Source organism: Aspergillus chevalieri, chromosome 5 (assembly GCF_016861735.1).
Source record: "Aspergillus chevalieri M1 DNA, chromosome 5, nearly complete sequence".
In the NCBI taxonomy this organism is placed as follows: domain Eukaryota; kingdom Fungi; phylum Ascomycota; class Eurotiomycetes; order Eurotiales; family Aspergillaceae; genus Aspergillus; species Aspergillus chevalieri.
In genome coordinates, this window is record NC_057366.1 from 206,373 (window position 1) to 224,790 (window position 18,418).

The 18,418-nt window shown below is 52.8% G+C and overlaps 8 protein-coding genes across 8 annotated transcripts; 3 read left to right on the forward strand and 5 right to left on the reverse strand.

Moving 5' to 3' along the window:
• Positions 1–164: 164 nt before the first annotated feature.
• On the forward strand, positions 165–1,070 carry ACHE_50071S (uncharacterized protein; the record flags this gene model as incomplete). Its single annotated transcript, XM_043279746.1, has 1 exon — positions 165–1,070. The coding sequence occupies one exon, from the start codon at positions 165–167 to the stop codon at positions 1,068–1,070; it is 906 nt and encodes a 301-aa protein (XP_043137394.1).
• A 134-nt stretch (positions 1,071–1,204) lies between these two features.
• On the reverse strand, positions 1,205–2,521 carry ACHE_50070A (uncharacterized protein; the record flags this gene model as incomplete). The annotated part of the gene is made up of 1 exon (XM_043279747.1): positions 1,205–2,521. One exon carries the CDS (start codon positions 2,519–2,521, stop codon positions 1,205–1,207), a length of 1,317 nt encoding a protein of 438 aa, XP_043137395.1.
• Positions 2,522–4,131: 1,610 nt separating this feature from the next.
• On the forward strand, positions 4,132–4,731 carry ACHE_50072S (putative IgE-binding protein; the record flags this gene model as incomplete). The annotated part of the gene is made up of 1 exon (XM_043279748.1): positions 4,132–4,731. One exon carries the CDS (start codon positions 4,132–4,134, stop codon positions 4,729–4,731), a length of 600 nt encoding a protein of 199 aa, XP_043137396.1.
• Positions 4,732–5,499: 768 nt separating this feature from the next.
• On the reverse strand, positions 5,500–6,060 carry ACHE_50073A (uncharacterized protein; the record flags this gene model as incomplete). Its single annotated transcript, XM_043279749.1, has 1 exon — positions 5,500–6,060. The coding sequence occupies one exon, from the start codon at positions 6,058–6,060 to the stop codon at positions 5,500–5,502; it is 561 nt and encodes a 186-aa protein (XP_043137397.1).
• A 641-nt stretch (positions 6,061–6,701) lies between these two features.
• Positions 6,702–10,141, reverse strand: ACHE_50074A (beta-glucosidase; the record flags this gene model as incomplete). Its single annotated transcript, XM_043279750.1, has 3 exons — positions 6,702–9,154; positions 9,201–9,372; positions 9,440–10,141. The coding sequence occupies 3 exons, from the start codon at positions 10,139–10,141 to the stop codon at positions 6,702–6,704; spliced, it is 3,327 nt and encodes a 1,108-aa protein (XP_043137398.1).
• Positions 10,142–10,786: 645 nt separating this feature from the next.
• On the reverse strand, positions 10,787–14,190 carry ACHE_50075A (putative mRNA-nucleus export ATPase (Elf1); the record flags this gene model as incomplete). The annotated part of the gene is made up of 2 exons (XM_043279751.1): positions 10,787–11,516; positions 11,573–14,190. The coding sequence occupies 2 exons, from the start codon at positions 14,188–14,190 to the stop codon at positions 10,787–10,789; spliced, it is 3,348 nt and encodes a 1,115-aa protein (XP_043137399.1).
• A 1,016-nt stretch (positions 14,191–15,206) lies between these two features.
• On the forward strand, positions 15,207–16,646 carry mcsA (putative citrate synthase Cit1; the record flags this gene model as incomplete). Its single annotated transcript, XM_043279752.1, has 2 exons — positions 15,207–15,254; positions 15,306–16,646. The coding sequence occupies 2 exons, from the start codon at positions 15,207–15,209 to the stop codon at positions 16,644–16,646; spliced, it is 1,389 nt and encodes a 462-aa protein (XP_043137400.1).
• Positions 16,647–16,733: 87 nt separating this feature from the next.
• ACHE_50077A (putative integral membrane protein (Pth11)) lies at positions 16,734–18,188 on the reverse strand (the record flags this gene model as incomplete). The annotated part of the gene is made up of 4 exons (XM_043279754.1): positions 16,734–17,258; positions 17,317–17,799; positions 17,856–17,923; positions 17,978–18,188. The coding sequence occupies 4 exons, from the start codon at positions 18,186–18,188 to the stop codon at positions 16,734–16,736; spliced, it is 1,287 nt and encodes a 428-aa protein (XP_043137401.1).
• Positions 18,189–18,418: the final 230 nt, after the last annotated feature.

Consider the following 18,418-nt stretch of genomic DNA (forward strand, 5'->3'; position numbering starts at 1 on the left):
AATGTGCACCGCCACTATAAGGCAACAGAGAAGCTTGTGTCAATAAATACGAGGCTTAGCAATCCTTAACAGTGGATACTACGAATTGATCTATAAAGACCCGATCGTTGGCCAGAATATGCCTCTTTTCAATTTCAATACAAAATCGTACTATCAGCAACACCATGGCCAGCGAAAAGTCACAAAACCCATTTGAAATCTTGGGCAGTCATTCCAACATTGTCGCTGGGCCATCAAATATCAGCCCAGCCAACGTCGAACCCCCACCGTACACTACTACAGCAACTGAATCAGGCCCCGAAACAACTCCGAGAACGCCACCCCAGCCAAACACTCAAACCAAACCAATAGCAATTCCCGCAATAGAGCCATCATTCGACTCCCCCTTCCTCCGCGCCTACGCCCCCATACTGACAGATTACAAACTCCCCCACGAATCCTTCCTCAGCTTCCTCGACCACCTCAATAAACTTATAACCAGCAACCCACCCCTCCAAGTTCTCGATGCAGCAGGTGGCATCCTGCAATCAGTCCCACTCCTATTCCCCCTCCACTGGCTCGGCTCCGCAGTAAGCGGTCTCGCGAATCTAGGAAGGCATGGCGTCTCGAAATCCAGGACAGACTCGTACATTCATCAAGCGAATCAGGAGATCTTCGGACCGAGGGGGTTGAAAGTTGAAATTGTGAAACTTGATGCGTTGGCGTATATTGCCAACATACCGATTCTGGATTCGAAGGGAAAGGTTAATCGGCAGATGCCTGTTTTGCAGTGCCTTTTGGATGAGACGGGTGCGAGGACTGCCCCTGCCGTTGATGGACATGGATCTAAGCAGGGTGGAGTTGATATGCAGCAACAGCAGATTAGGATCTTGCAGCCGTGGATTGCTGAGCTTGAGCTCCATATTTTGCCGTGGACGTCCAAGTCCAAATTGACCCGATTCAATGCGGCATTGAAAAAGAGAAACGACCCGGGTCAAATGGAGTCTGGGAGTGGTCAAAGAAGCGAGATGAATGATGAAGAAACTAAGCTCCAGAAATGCTTCTGGCTTGTTATACGACCCGATGTATAGCAGACAGATATTTAATGGTTTTCATGAAGTTGCTCCAGCTATTATCCTGCTAGCTGGAATATAGACGCATTTAACCCACTTAATATCTCGACACAAATGGCAATATCGATTACCCACAAACCAGTCCTGATAGTCTAACCATGTAATTCACCTCTGTCTATAGTCGTCCACTCAAGAATCACGTCTTCCACAACATCAGAGACATTGTCCACAGAGTGACTCGCGCCTCCAGAGCCTCCCCAACTCCCAGGTTGATAAAGCAAAGGCTCACCATCATGATCTCCATATATACGCTCTGTAATGTGACCCGAATCCTCATACATAAGCGAGGGCGCATTCGGATTTAGCCACTGGAATGGTTGTTGTGATGCTTTTGGTTCACGGATTACGCCTGCAGCAGGATGTTTGATAACGCTGAGATCGGGCTCGAAGGAGGAGCGCGGGCTATAGCAAGCTGCGGGTGAACAGTCGTCACTGCCAAAATATGCAAGCGGCGGTTGTGCTTTTCGCTTCTTCTTGGTCTGCGCAGAAGTATGCATAGGATGCCACTCGGATATCGGATCTTCACGGGCCAGCTGTGAAGGTTTCTGTCTATTGGCGGACTGGAATAGTGATTCCTCGGCCAAATTCAGATCCATGATGCCGTTGCGGATACGTCGGTGTCGGCTTGGTTCGAAGGTATATTTGCAGGCATCGACTCGGTCGAGAAGGTCTCGGAAGAGGGTGTAATACTCTTGTAGTTCTGTTGATGGGTCGTATGCTGTGCTCGTGGTACTCGCGCTATCCCTGCTGATGGATGGAGACAACGCCTGAAAGTGATTGTTCACTTGGGACGACTGTAAAGCTTTTTGGAGGTTGGCGTATTTGTCCTCATTGGCCTTTTTCTCTGCCACGAGGATATTGATGAGTTCTCGTTGTTCCTTCAAGAGAGGGGATTCGGATTTGCTGTATCTGTTAGTCAATATCAACGCTATGCTAGGTGAGACATACCACCGAATCTGCCCGGCATAAATAATAACATTCAACATCAACAAAACCGTGCTCTTCAACCTCTCCAAATTGGTCCTCATCACATCCAGATCCCTCTCCATAAGCGCGCGCCCAAACTTCCTCGTCACCCGCGCAACTCGATTCTTCGTATTATCGCGCTTCTGCTCCTCAACCGCATGGTCGATCTTATCAAACACCTTCCTACACTCCCCGAGGACCTCCTGTGCAGTAATGAATGCCTTGGCCGAGTATAACTGGGTTTCTGCGTCCTGCTCGAGACTATCTCCCAGCTGATGCAGAACACTGCATGTCAGCGAGACATCGCTCGACAGACTCTGAATGGCCTCATTCGATTCCTTGACCTGATGGTAGAAAGTACAGAGCTTAACCGCAAGCTTGGTACCAAGTTCAGCGACTTGAATAATGCTCGCTGCGATGCCGATAGCTTCGAGACCAGACATGGCTCGTTCTGAATTCGCATCAGATCGGCGGTTGCGGGATTGTCAGTCCGCTGCCCCTCATCAATCCACCGTTTTAGCACTAAATTATACAGGGACACAGCCAATCGCTGCGTCTTTCGGCGGTTTGTGACCCGCATTAATGCATAATTGCCGGGTCTTGTGCACGATGAGTGTCGGTTTATGGAGTGATATGTTAAGGAGATCATGCTTGTTGCCTATGGAGATGACAACCTCAGACCATGCTACAGTGTCTACGGTAGGATAATATCGGTGTTCGGCCAGCTCTGGCATCAGCAGCTCCCGGGGCTGGGTTAGTCAATATTGATGTTGAAAAGGGAAACACAAATTGAATTGGCTATAGCAGAATTACACCTGCATGTCTTTGATCTGGGATGCGAATTACGTTCGGATTAGTCGGCTGATGGTGATGTCTCGGAAGTTGGTGGTACGATATATAATTGTGCATCAGTGCTTATGAGCGGTACCTTGATGAAACGATTGGAAGTTTGCAGTCAAAACACCCTAATGTTAGGAGTGTAAGCTAGCCTCATTATCGTCCCTAACTACCTGAAATCAATCCTGATCTTCCAGTATCCCATATGTACTCCGGTAAACTTGAGGTTTGCACATCGATGGATGTCAAAACGCCCTCCAACCTCCCTAGACATAGATATGAAATTAGAAGCCTCTACTACCTTCCGGCAATTTCCAGAGCCGTTGTCAACGATCTTCCGATTCAATGAAGAGCACATCGAACACAAACAGGCCTTCGGTTGACTCCCGCCAGACAGGCATTGGCCTCTCAACTAAGACATGCCCGTATAGTCTCTCGGCTGTCGTTCGGATGCCCAACTAAGCGATCATAGCACCGTACGCAGTAAACAAGTTCGGTTCCATCCATCGTGCTCCGTATCTGCAAAGTTTACATACCGTGACATCATGTCTCAAATATTAATAGAGACGGTTATGCTGTGCCGGAACCCTGTAAGGAGCGCCGAGGAGACGTGAACCCTGGAAGATAGTAGTGAGACATGGTCAATACCCCGGACATAGAGCTAAACGACGATAGCGCACTAGAAAATTCTGCAGGGCAGTGCTGTCGTGGCGGTGTTTTCCGGATCGGGAAAGCCAGAAAATAGATCGCAATCAGTTGATAACGGCGCGCCGCGAGCCTCTATACTTGTACAATAACTGCACAATATGTGCTGGATACCGAATAACTGTCTGTTGTAGCGGACGGTACAGCTATCAAAATAGCATCGTGTATACAGAGCACGCCGTACTGTATGAACAAACAGATGCAACGCTGATAAAAATAACCCTGAATGCACCCTACGGAGAAATACCCCGATCGGGTAATTTGCCTCCACACGTGGTCGATCCGGGCCGACAAAAAGACATCATTTTGAGACATGCAGACCCTATGTTGATATCCGGATAGAGGCCGGCTGTCTCTGGTATATCCCACGAAGCTATATAAACCTCTTGACTTCCACGTCAATTCAGCTCATCATCACACAATCAATCAATCAATCAATCACTACTACTCTAATACAAACCACTCTCGTCCAACGAACTTTCGTCAAACCAAACCAACCAACTCAATCATAATGAAGCTCGCTACCATCCTCTCCGTCCTCCCCATGGCCCTCGCCCTGCCCACCAGCAGCGGCCACGCCAAGCGCTCCCAGGGTGCCTTCTCCGTCATGTCCGCCCGCTCCGCCTCCCCCATCCACCTCCTTCCCCTGAACGCCGACGGCAGCTACTTCTACCTCGGCGGCGAGGCCTCGACCTACTGCCCCGAGACCGTCTCCAACGTCGCGCCCTGCCCCAAGGGTGACGTGACCGCTTTCGTCGGCACCGGCGCTGCCCTTGACGTCTCCGTCCCCGGCGGCCAGGCCGTCTACGTCGACTCCAACGGCGCCCTGCGCTTCACCACCCCCCACTCCGGCTACATGGGCGAGGGTGCCTCCACCGGCCCCTTTGAGTACACGCCCGCGTCCAGCCCCAATGGCATTGGCAGCTGGGTGTACAAGGGCCAGGGTGCCTCTGGCTTCATGGCCTGCCCTGCCGACGACAACAAGTGGCAGGTTTTCGCTGCGCTGCAGAACGCTACCGTTCCCCAGGGTGATGTTAGCAAGTGCCTTGGTTTCTCTGCTATGGCTGTGAAGGCTCAGCAGAACGCTACTGCTGCTTGGGAGTATATCTAAGCTCCTCTAGAAGTATGGAGTACTTCAGGAGTGTGACGTGGAGGAAAGATAAGGGGTGACAAGTTATGGATGTTGATATTTGTGTCTATATTTTCTTTCTGTATAAAAGCGTTATGAATAAATATCACAGTTAATGTCTATGAATTGCCTATCTTGGATTGTCCTGTACCAGTAACTCATCTTCACACCTGCATAATTTCGCTGGATGAGCCAGTTCAAGCTGCATTTGATCACAGTAGAATTATCCTTCGGTAAGCATGCATGAGCAGCAAGAAAAGACTGGCACAGTGATCTTACTGTACGCTAGTTCCGCATGCATGATTGAGATATTGACCTTGGTCCCTGGCGCTGTATTACATTAATCCTATCACTCTGTTTACTGGAGAACGATGTTATGATTGGCCCTGATATGATACTCTACAGATTAATGCATGGCTCTCACTCGGAATCAACATTCTTGCACCCTTAATTCTCACCTCAGCATTGACTACGTTCAATAAAGACTCGGGGGCAACATCCTAATCAGGTGTACATAATAACTGCATTTTGTTGAAATCCAACCAGTCACCAGTTTAATAGAATGACTACGCAGGGCTAGCCGAGTATAGTAACTCGGTCAGGTCCACGGTCATAGAATGTCTCCAGCGAGAAAGAACCTTGCTTGGGCAGCTATCGTCTTCATTCTACTAACTACCTCAACTCCCATCCAATCCCCCAACGCATCACAACCAGACCCAAAATCCAACCACCCATAATCTCAATCTCCATCTAAACCCCAAAAGTCCTCCCCCAAAACTCCGTACACTCCCTCAACCCCTCCGGCAGCACCTGATCCGGCAACGCGACCGAAATCTGCCACGCCAGACTCGCAATCCCGCCCGGTCCATCAACCGGACAAGCCAGGAACCCAGCCTCCGCACCGTTCTCGTCCTGAATGGTATAGTTACCCTTATCGTTTGGTGCATGGGAGACGTGGAGGGCGCGGGCGTTGGAAGGCAGGGAGGTGGAGGGATCGGTGTAGCGGAGGTGGCCGGCGGAGTCGATGTACATTTTTTGGTTGAGGGGGCTTATTATGGTCTTTTTTGTTAGTATTTGTTGCTGGTATAGTTTTGTATTTATGTAGAAGGGAAAAGGTCGTATCAAAGCATCCCCATCATCGCCGACAAAGGCCGTGACATTCGGACTATGGCCGAGGAAAAAGTAGGAAAACAGAGCGTTGAAAGGGAGGCCATGCACCTCTGAGCCCTGGGCATTGGCTTCAACAGTGAAAGCGTGATCGGTGGCCGCGAGAGCAACGGGGAGGATGGGAAGGAGTGTGGCTAGCTTCATTTTGGAGTGGTGCAGATACAGAGAATCAGAGAGGTTTGTGATGGTTTATATAATGAGAAGTCAAGCTGAATCTCACGCATGGATCGATCAGTCAACGGTGTACCTTCCAGAATCCCAGTCGAAAATCCTGGCTAATGCATATGCCCGCTCATCACAGCTGCTTTCAAGATGCGAAGTGATAGGGTTAGCAGCAGTAAGAAATACAAGTCTACGTGCTTCGCACGGAGCATGCACCATGCAACAGGGCTGACCCTTTATCACATATCTACACAGTACACCGAGAAATGAGAACACAAGATTCTGTTACTTACCACCACCGGCTGCCCGGTGGGAGGACTCTATTTTATTTGGCCGGAAGCGTCAGCAATTTCAATGCAATAGCCACAGCGAGATATACTCGTGCTGTACGTTAGTAAAACTAGAATGAAAAGATAAGCACTCGTGGAGCTTATTCCAGACACTTGAATGTGATAGTGATGGTGAAATGTGAGTGCATAATGTGAGTGCATCTGCCCTGATTCGACTTATACAAGCTCCCCTATCACAGAACAAGTACGACGAACAAAGAAAGCAATAAAAAGCAGCGTCTATTTTATTAATACATGAAGCATAATCTATGTACAATTCCCTCCACATACAAACTAATACTCCCCCACCAGCTCCAAATCCCTCGAGCTCCTCCCCACCCAAATCCCAAACTTCCCTTCCTCAGGCATGATCCAATTCTGCCACCTAACGCTCCAGTAACTCAAATCCTTACGACTAAGCGTCATCTCCACGGCCTCGCGCTGACCGGGGTCAAGCTCGATCTTAGTGAAGTTTCGCAGAACGCGGTCCGGAAACTCGACCTCTTGGAGTACCGCCGGAGTGGGCGTGCTGGGGTTTGTTGACGTCGTTCTGGGAGTAGGCTCGATCGTAGTCGAAGCAGGTTGGGGGACTTCTTCCACGACGCCGGATGGGAAAGAAACGTAGACTTGTACGACTTCCTGACCCCTGCGACGGCCGGTGTTGGCGACTTCGACATTGATCTTGACCATTTCATCGTAGAGCGAGGGGTTTCCACCGAGACCGCCGCCGGCAGCGGAGGGTGGGGAGGGGTCGGAGAGGTTGTAGCCTTTCGGGTAGGTGTAGTTGGCAGGTTCGGTGCCGTCGAGGGTGTCGAGGTAGGGGTAGATATATTTCCAGATTTTGGAGAAGTCAGCGGGGAAGAGGGCGGATGCGCTGTCTGGGAGGTCTGTGTCGTAGTCTGGGGGTTCGATTTCGTTTTCTGGGCGTGCGGCTGGGAAGCGGGACTTCCACTGGAGGGAGTTGACATGCGCGTTCGAGATTGTGAATGTCGAGTATGATAGGCCGAAGCCAAACTCATACCGCGGGGTGATGTTATGCTTGTCAAAGTAGCGGTAGTCAATGTATAGTCCGTCTGTAAAGTTGACCTGCGGCACTGGCGCGTTGGGTTCGTACAGAACCTGTGCTCCTTCACCATAGTCCTCCAGACTCTTGCCTACTGTGTACGGCAAACGACCACTGGCATCGACGTCGCCGAACAGGACATCTACCAGCGCATTCCCACTCTCCTCACCTGGCAGGTTGGCAAACAGCACAGCGTGCACGCCAGGCAAATCAATCCACGGCTCAACAACAACCGGTCCAACAGAGTGAATCACGACAACAGTCCGGCCTTGACCCTCGCCACAGTGCGACGCAACCGTCTTGATCAACGAGTCTCCGCCCTTCTGCAGGTAGAGATCGTTCCTATCACCGTGGATACCACCGGCTGAAATATATCCCTCACCGCTGTCCGCATTTGCAAACACCAGACACAGATCCTTATCCGCTGCATCCTCGGGCATAACCCCGTTCCGCAGGTACGCGGTCGTCTCGACATTCTCTGAGTCCTGCCACGCAGCCTCCAACGCCTCAAGCGGTGTGACGAGGTACGGGAACTCAACCGTGCCACTACCCCAGCCGGATGCCAGCGTTCCTTGATTACAGCCGCGATCAGGACAAGCATTCGGACCCTCGGCCGGCCCAGCATCATCGCCATAAATTCCAACTCGGTACGGACCATCCGGCGTACGCGACAGTGGCAGCGTGTCCTCCTCATTCTTGACCAGCACGGTTCCTTCAGCAGCGACCTCACGCGCCACCTGGCCATGTCCGACACCAGCGTCGATATAGCGGTTCACAATCCGATATTCATTGTCGTTACTCCCCCAGTGCACGTAGCTAACCTCATCATCAGTCCAGGAGGAGAAGTTCGGGCCGCCCTCACCGTCCGGCGGGGGTCGTTCCCAGTCATCCTGTCCGAAATGATACCAAGCGGCGACAATGCGGGTCACCATGTCGTTCAATCGCTCAATTGGAATGGAGGTGTTGAGGACCGCACGGGTGAGCTCGCTGCCCCAGAGGGATTTGCCGTTTGCCCAGTGCAGACCATCGCCGGGCATGCTCATGTCCAAGCCGCTAATGGCACTGTTGACACCAGAGCGTTGGGCAAGCCAGTCCGATTGCACGAAGCCCTGGAAACCTAGTTCGTCCTTGAGAACGCCGTTGAGCAACTTACTGTTCTCACAGGCGTGGCTATTGTTCACCATCTGGTACGCACACATGACACTGGCAACATCCGCACGAATACTTTCAGCAAACGGCCACACAAAAACCTCGTGCAGAGCGCGATCAGCGATGTTCGAGGACAACGCCGTCGAGATACCCCATTCGAACGGCTGACGGAAATGTTCCTGCTCATTCATCACGTAGTGTTTAGCCGTAGCCATAACGCCGTTGCTCTGGATTCCGCGAATGGTCTCTGCAGCGGCCACACCCTGCAACACAGGATCCGAGCCGAAACCCTCCCAGTTGCGACCACCAGCGGGCATCATGCCCATTGGGCCCATGGACGGCCCTATTAAGACGTTGACACCCTTGCGACGAGCTTCGAGACCCAATGCGATCCCTCGGTTGCGGATAAGCGTTCGATTCCAGGTGGCGCCAGTTGTGAGGCCGGGAGGGAAAGCGCTAACGTGGTCTGCGTATCGTAGTCCCATAGGACCGTCTTGCAGGCAGAGGGAGGGGAATCCGACTTCTTCGGCGGTGCCTGTACTAGTCAGTACGAGGTCGCATAATAGAAACACGAGACATACCAGTATTGCCCACGCAAAGACCCATCTGCCACCCAGTACCAGTCGTGACATTGACCTTTTCAATCAAAGTCATGTTCCGCACCAGATCCTGCGCCTTGTTATAACTATCCTCCCAAGACTTGACCGTTCCTCCTCGAGGCGTGGGATACCAATGATCGGCAGGAACAACAGGCTAGAGAGCTCCGTCAGTGACATCCAGAACACCCAAAACGGGTGACACTCAAACCAACGAAACTCACATAATACGGCGGCGCAACCTTCCTATACCTCGCAAAAGTCACAAACCCCATAATCAACAACACAAGACAAACCACGACGACGACCAGCGCCCGACACCAAGTCTTCGAGTACCAAAACGCCTTCCAACCCTTCGGCGGCCCCCCATCCACCATACTCATCTTCCGCATCGCCTTCTTCCGCTTCATCGTCGTCCCGTACCCATCGCCATCAGAGTCCGAATCCGCAATCCCCATCTCATAATCATACCCTTCACCATCTTCGTAGTCGTACCGCGACGCCGATAACAACTCCTGTTCCGCCTCGGTGATACTATCCAGATAACTCTCGATGTCGCCGGAATTGCGTACGACGGGGACATATGCGGCGGCGTGGGAGGGAGCGGGCGCTTTCGCCTTCGCCTTCGCCTTGGCCTTCGGCCCTGAGACACTGCGCTTGCGCAATTTCACACCCTCCTCATAATCCACATTATCATCCGACTCGGACGATGCTAGTAAACTCGCCGTATCATCCGCTTCGTCATCATCGCGATACGGCGGCGGCGGCGCAGAGAACCGACTCGAGGACGCATCCCCTTCCTCCTCGGGGATCGCTTCGTGGACAGGCATATAGGTTGTATTTGATTTGGTTTTGCTGTTCGTTCGTGATCTGTTGCGGAAACTCCCCGAGCGGGCGGAGGAAGCCGTGGCGGGGGTGGAAGGCATGGATCAGGCTGGGGAGGGCATTGATTTATGGCTTTTTTTTCGTTTGAGTGCGGTGGGTGTAATCGAGGGTGTTCTATGTGAGACGGTAGGAAGGGAAGGACAGGAGCCAAGTGTCTTCAGGGACGAAAAAACGGAGGGAAATGACGGTGGGCCAATCAGGGAGAATAATCTCTGGGCCGCGATCGACGGGACGCGTGTGAGTTTGAGATGGACCAAAGAGGAAAGTTGTGGATGCGATTAATTAGGGAATGGCCGTAGTCAAGAGAGAGAGGGTGAGGTTGAAGAGAGTGTGGGAGTGTGGGAGTGAGAGTGTAGACTGTAGAGTGGTGAGAAGAAGTGAGGTTGAAGTTGGAGTATATGAGTCCCGTGACCGTACCAGAGTACGGCACTGCTCGGTAGAGCGATACAGAGGAAATATAGAGAAGGATAGCTCATGTCACTCTATATACTAGTAAATAACCTTAACGTAGCATAACAATCTATGCTACTATAAACAAGAATGTCATCTATATGCCAGCAAAACCGACCAACCCAGTCTATCCAATGAACAAATCAAACAAATGAAAAATGCCGAGGAAAACATAACCAGTCATTATACTCATAATGAACAATAACAACGCTTTTCATAACAAGACATAGACATGCTTACGCCTCATCATCCGTGTCCGGAGGGTGCGGGGTGCCCTTGGGACTCTGCAGCCACTCGAGGTGACGCAGTCTGCGACGAGTGTCGCGCTCCTTGAGCTGCGCACGAGTGAGCTTCTTCTTCTTCTTGGCCTTGAACTTCAGCTCGCCCTGGTCCTCGGCGCCCGAGTTGGCCGCCGATGCGTTCACGCTGGTGGCGGTCGAGTTGACAGCCGTGCTACCGGGCTGAGGAGAGCTGGCGGCGCTGTCTTCGAAGCGGTCGAGCGAGATGGCGTTGTTGGTGCGCTTGACAATCTTTCCGTCGGCCACGTGGAGCTGCTCGGGGCACAGGGCTCCGACGAACTCTTCGTTGTGGGAAATCATGACCACACCTCCCTTGAAATCACGGATGGCGACAGCCAATCCACCAAGCGAGTCACGGTCCAAGAAGTTAGTAGGCTCGTCCAGAACCAGCAAGTGAGGGTTGTTCCACATGGCACCGGCCAGGACGACCTTGACCTTCTGTCCACCGGACAGACCGGAGATCTGGTTGTGGTTGGCAATTTCGGGGTCCAAACCAATGTCTTCAAAGTGCTTGGAGATGACCGCGGGCTCCAGAACACGATAACCCAGACCCTCACGCGACGACTCGTGGTCATCAAACTCTTGAACCATCTTGAAGAAACCCAGGTTGGTCAGGGTCTCGCGGGAGATCATAGTGTTGTGCTTGGGAAGCAGGCCAACCCATTTCCTGTTGTCGTTAGTTACTGCTTACTGTGCATGGGTGAATAATATGAGGAGGCTTACACTTCGTACTGGAAGGACTTCTTCCACTTCTGACGACCCATCAAAGCCTCAATGCGGCGAGGGCCACGACCATCGCCCAAGTCGACCGGCTTCTCCATCTGCGCCTTGTCCTCGTCGGTGAGGATACGGGTCTGCTTCAGGAAAACCTCACGGTCGTCTCCGTTGGCGTAACGCCACTGCAAATACTGACTGGGGGTCTTCTCCAAGTGCAACTCAACGTGCTCCAGAGCGTGCTGCTTGATGTAACCAATACGGAGATTGGGGTGCTTCTCGACCTTACCGGTCTGAGGGATCGTCTCACCAGTCAACATCTTGATGAAGGTCGACTTTCCGGCACCGTTACCACCAATGATAGCCACACGCGAGGACAGCGTGAGCTGAAGAGACGCATCGGTCAACGATGGCTTGCTCGCACCGGGATACGTGTAGCTGCAGTTGGTCATACGCATGATGGCACGAGTGTTGGACTTGATACCAGCCAGGATACCCGGAGGAGGGAACTTGAACTGGACGTTGGAGGCGGACAGGGTGTAGTAGCTCTTGCCCTCGGGTTTGACCTTGACAAAATCGGCCAAGTTTCCGCGGTAGTTGACGAGCTTCTTCTGTTCGTAGTGGTAGATGTCGGTGCAGACTTCGTCCAGGAAGCCCGAGTCGTGACTGACGATCAAACTGGTGATCTCAGTGTTCTTCTTCAGGTATTCCTGCAACCATTTGACGTTGGCAACATCCAAGTGGTTAGTAGGTTCGTCCAGCAAGAGGACATCCGCCTTCTTCAACATGGCACGAGCCAGAGCCAGCTTCATCTTCCATCCACCAGACAAGGAGCCAACAGCCTGCGACTGGCGGCCCTCAGGACCGTCGGTGAAACCAAACTCGAGCAGGACACTGGAGATGTGCTCTTTGCCGGTTTCGGCAATGAGCGGGTCCTTGGAGACGTACTCGAGGATGCTCAAGTCGGCATCTTCGCCCTGGTTGTGTTCGACGAAGCAGGTGCGGACCTGGTCCTGGGTGGGGAAGCCCTCCAGCTTCTCGTTGGCGATACTGCGCATGAGGGTGGATTTACCGGCACCGTTGCGACCGACGAGACCGTAGCGGTGACCCTTGACCAGGCGAAGGTTGGTGTGGTTCAGGAGCAGCATACCACCGTACGCAAGAGAGAAGTTGGCGTTGACGATGACCACCTCGTTGGGGTCGTCCTCGACGGGCTTACCGAACTTGCGGTGGTCGTCCTCGACGAAGTGCGCCTCGAGGTCAGAGGCAACGGCGTCGTGCTTGTCGTCCTTGAGCAAGCCGCGGAGATACGGCGCGGTGCAGGCGGGAATACGGTCGTGCATGCGGCAGTTGACATCCTCGCGGACCATCTCAGCCACATAGGTCTTGCCCAGTGTGAAGAGAGTGGCATCCCGAGGGTCAGCCAAGCCGCCATGGGCTTGAATCTTGGCGTCGAGAACAGCGAGAACCTCGTCAGGGGTGACCTTGGCGACGGCACCGGCCGCCAGGTTGCTGTCACCCATGGCCTTCTCCATGACGGACAAGGCGCTAGTGGCAAGCTCACGGACTTCGGGCAGGGAAGCACGCTCCTTGACGCGCTGAACACCGGGTTGCAGCTTGGGCAAGAAAGTGCGGGCTTCAGCCGGGTCGTGCACCAGCTTGGTCAAGTTCTCGACGACAACGACGGTTTGACGGAGGGTCTCTTGCGGGGTGGTGGGGGTGTTCAACGAACGCTCCAACAAGGGAGTCAGGAGGGCAAGCACGGGCGAAGTGACGACGGCAACAAAGGTGGTTTGCGACAGCGCATGGATGGCCTTTTGCAGGGTCTGTTCGGACGGCTGCTGCATGGTGTTCATCAACAGGGGGATGCGGGGGAGGACGTCGTCGTTGGACAGGAGGGTGGTGAGCTCGTTCATGGCCTTGGTGGCCCTCTTGGCGACTTCGCCCTTGAGATCGTGCATGCCCGACTCGACCAGAGGAATGAGTTCCTTGAGGGTCTTGCCCATGGCCTCACGCAGCAGATCCTTCTGACGCTCCTCATCGGCGGAGCCGGCACCCATCTGCGATTTGATGGCCATCTTCTCAATGAGCGCGTAAGCACCGACGAAACCCTGCCACTTACCGGTACCCTTGCTGAGGTAGGCAGAGATGGCGGGGAGCAGAGCGTTGACCAGAGATTCCGGTTTCAAGTTGCCGAAAAGGGCGTCAATAGCGTATTGCGCAGCATCGCGAACAACGGCACCCTTGTCGGCCAGAGCTTCGAAAGCGAGGTGCAGCACACCGCCATCCTCGAGGAGCAGAACGTACTCACTCAGAGGGTGCTCCCGGGGGAAACGCTCAAAGAGAGCACCGAGAATGAGCATTGCACTCTCACGACGAGCGCCATTCTTCTTATCCGCAGCAGCTTTCTTGATCTCGGGGAGGATGTTATATTGGAGCAGGCCACGGGTACCGACGCTCTGAATGAGAAGGTTGGTCAAGGCATAGGAGCCATCGAGGGACTGCTGGGAGGTTTCTGCGTTGAAGATGGTGTTGATGAGAGAGGAGACCTCCTCTTGTGTGGGAGGGACTCCGGAGGGGGTTTTTGAGACGGCGACGGGCATTTCTGGAGATTCAGGATGCGGCATTCTGTGTGTATATGTATCTGTATAGCGAGGAAGCTTTCAAGAGGTGTGGCGGGGATTGACCAGACGTGATAAGCAGGACCCGATAGATATAACTGAAGAAACAACAACAGTATTGAGACAAATAGAGTGGAGATGCTATACGGGTCCTCCACGCAGTCCTTCACACAAAAAAAAAAAGAGATGAAGTTGAGGTGAAAAGAGACCGTCAAAAACAGCAAAACTTGAATCTCTTTTTTTTATGCTTTCCGCCTTGGGCACGATTTTTCTGCCGGAAGTAAGCAGGCAGTCATTGGCAGATAGGGCTCACCGCCTGTAAATCTCTGCCTGAGGCGAAGATTGATAAGCAGGGAGACGACCAATCAGAGAGCAGTAACTGCCCATGGGGAGGTGGCAATGCAGAAAGCTTCTGTGGCTGATACGAGATACATGCCTGTGGAATGAGGCATCAATAGCCTTACGAATGAGGCATTAATTATCCTCAGGCACTCAACTCGGTTATTTTCAATAGACAACGGATAACCGGACAATGACACAAGTACAGTAGAAGTACCGACAGGGTACAGAGTACTATGCAGGAACGCTTGTACAGACAGCTCCTGGTTAGGTATGTCTGCCCAACTGAGGTCAATGTATATATACATATATATATACATACACATCCATACAGTTCCATCCCACATATAGTGGTTCATTTTACAGTATTACATGGTTCTTGCTACCCAATTGACCCATCATAGAATAGTACACATGTATACAGAGTACTAAGACAGCTATATCCGCTCCGCGGCTTGCCTCGGTTGACTGTCACCTGACTCCCCCTCACCTGACGACGTGCACTTCGACTGAGTACGTATCCGAGCTACTTCCTTTCCTCCTTCCTCGGTTGTCTTCAATAGAGCGTGTTCTTGTTATTTATTCTTCAATTGTCCTCTTTCCTCTGTTCTGTCCTCTATCCTGTCTCTGTTGTCTGTACTATACCCCGCGTCCGCCCCCGCATTCCGGATAGCCCACCCGAAATGGCCTTCTCTATGAGAACCTCCCGCCATGCCACCAAGCTGGCTACTGTAAGTTCTTTCAATTGACACAGTATGCTCAATCAATGCTAATACTGGCAGGGCCCTCGCCAATTCCTCCGTCGCTATGCCACTGCCGAACCAGATCTCAAGTCCGCCCTGAAAGAGGTCATCCCCGCCAAACGCGATCTCCTCAAACAAGTCAAGGACCAAAGCGAAGAAACCATCGGCGAGGTCAAGATTGGAAATGTGATCGGTGGCATGCGTGGTCTCAAGGGCATGCTCTGGGAAGGCTCCGTACTGGACCCCGACGAGGGAATCCGCTTCCACGGCCGGACAATCAAGGATTGTCAGAAGGAACTCCCCAAGGGTACTACCGGCACCGAGATGCTTCCCGAGGCCATGTTCTGGCTGCTTCTGACTGGACAGGTTCCGTCGACGGCCCAAGTGCGCGCATTTTCACGTGAATTAGCCGACAAGTCGCATCTTCCCGAGCACATCCTAGACCTGATTCGGTCGTTCCCCCGGGAGATGCACCCGATGACCCAATTGTCGGTTGCTGTGGCTGCACTGAACACAGAGTCTAAGTTTGCCAAGGCCTACGAGCAGGGTCTCAACAAGGCCGAGTACTGGGAGCCTACCTTTGACGACAGCATCTCGCTGCTGGCCAAGATTCCTCGTGTTGCAGCGCTCGTATTCCGTCCTAACGAGATCGACACCGTGGGCAGACAGGCGCTCGATGGCGCTCAGGACTGGTCACACAACTTTGCTGAACTCCTGGGCAAGGGTGGCAAGGAGAATGCCGACTTCCACGACCTCCTGCGTCTGTACCTGGCCCTGCACGGAGACCACGAGGGTGGTAACGTCTCTGCGCACGCCACACACCTGGTTGGCAGCGCTCTCAGCGACCCATACCTCAGCTACAGCGCTGGCCTGTTGGGTCTAGCCGGACCGCTGCACGGACTTGCCGCTCAGGAGGTGCTGCGCTGGATCCTGGCAATGCAGGAGAAGATCGGCACCAAGTTCTCCGACGAGGACGTGAGCAACTATCTCTGGTCGACGCTCAAGTCCGGCCGTGTAGTCCCCGGCTACGGCCACGGCGTCCTCCGCAAGCCCGACCCTCGCTTCCAGGCCCTAATGGACTTTGCCGACACTCGTCCAGACGTGTTGGCCAACCCTGTCTTCCAACTCGTCAAGAAGAACTCCGAGATCGCACCGAAGGTGCTCACAGAGCACGGCAAGACCAAGAACCCTCACCCCAACGTCGACGCTGCATCTGGTGTGCTCTTCCACCACTACGGCTTCCAGCAGCCGCTGTACTACACCGTCACCTTTGGCGTGAGTCGCGCGCTGGGACCATTGGCCCAATTGATCTGGGACCGGGCATTGGGTCTGCCAATTGAGCGGCCAAAGAGCATCAACCTGTTGGGTCTGAAGAAATAGATGCACCTCATGTACTAAATAAGCATGGCTATGCAGTTAATGAACATCATTCATGATATATACAAATACAAACCCAGCATCAAGCTCTCAAACCTGATGCCTCTCAATCTTAAACTCCGTAAACGTATGAATCTGAAACGCATCCTCCTCCTCCCTGCCACTCACCCCCGTTCCCGGCGGCTCCTCCTGACTCTGATTCAAAACCACCCCCGCCGGCATCTGCACCTGCAATGCACTCCTCTTAATCAACTCCTCCGAATCTGAATCCCTCGGCCTCCCAACACTCCCCCCGGCACCCCCAACCGAACTCCCCGCAAACGTCGAACTCATCGGCGTATTCACAGACATGATCGTCGTCTCGAACCCGCCCCCCTTCCCTATCGTCGTGCCGTCGTCCAAGATCTCCAGGTCACGATCTAGGCGACTTGTGGAGGTACTTTGGTTGGTATGCGTGTTTGCGTGTCTGCGCGAGGCGCGGTTTGTCATGTTTCGTGTGGCCAGGGCGTAAGCATTCCCGTTGTCGTTGTAGTAGCCGTAGCGGTTATAGTAGGAGTTGAGGGAGGTGAAGGCGCGGAAGAGGGGGGCGTAGGTTGGGATGCAGGTTGATATCACCTTTCCATTGTCAGTTGTCGAAGGCATATGAACCGCTGGTATAGGGTAGGTAACTTACACCTAGCGAAATCTCAATAACTGACCAAATAACAATCGGTCTAGAATCCGTATACGACTTAAGATTCTTAACCGTGAAAATGCGAATAATCTGAATAATCGTGACGAAAAACCCCAGCGCGAAAACACCCATCAGCGCGATCTTCTGCTTCCTCCTCAACTGCAGATTACCCAACACCGGCAACGGCAGCGCAATAATCAATATATCAAAGCCCAGACTCGTCCCCGCGAGTCCGTAGTAACTGGGGACCGTGTTTATACAGTGTCCCGGAATTGTAGCGTCCCATTGTTTCGCGACGGGATTGCAGGCGAATAAAAGGAGGAAGGTGAAGATGAGCTGGTTGATGGTGCAGGCGGCGATGGCGGCGAAGATTATGTATTTGTAGGTGTTGACGAAGCCGCCGATGCGGAGGTAGGAGCTTAGCAGGGATATTTTGAAGCCGAGGAGGGCCATTGTGTAGACGGGGCCGCCGGCGTATTGGATCTGTTCTTGTCAACACTGGATCTAGATTGCGCTGTATATACGGGGGGAGTGGGTACCTTTCCGAATGGAACGACATTTTCAACCGGGAAGTATGCGGCGTTCAAACCGAGGCCCCATCTCGATTCTACAGTCGTCAGCATCTGCTACATCAATCTGAATAGTTTGGGGTCGGGCTCACGAGCAACAGCAATCGCCCCATAAACACCCGCCAACACAGCACTCGATAACGCAGCATAATCATCCAACCAAGGCGTCCTTTTCAAGCGCAGCCGAACAAAAAACCGAAAAGCAATAGCGAGGAGGGCGAGGGCCGGAAAGAGCAGGTTGATGGTGATAACTGTGGCGGTATGACTGTGAGGGTCGGGGGTGGATTGGTTATACACCCACATGGTCATATCATTGTACAAGAGGAACAGAGTGACAAAGGAGAGGAAGAAAGAAGGGCAGGGCAGGTAAAGAGCGACTAGTACATTGGGAAATGACGAGCGAAAGACTGACTTCTGCTATGCGATGTGACGTGCACGTATTCTTATCCCAGTAAAAATCCGAAAAGAAAAACGAAAAGAACAGAGATCATAGCATGGCCGATCCACAATCACAGCACAGATTGAAAAGTCTC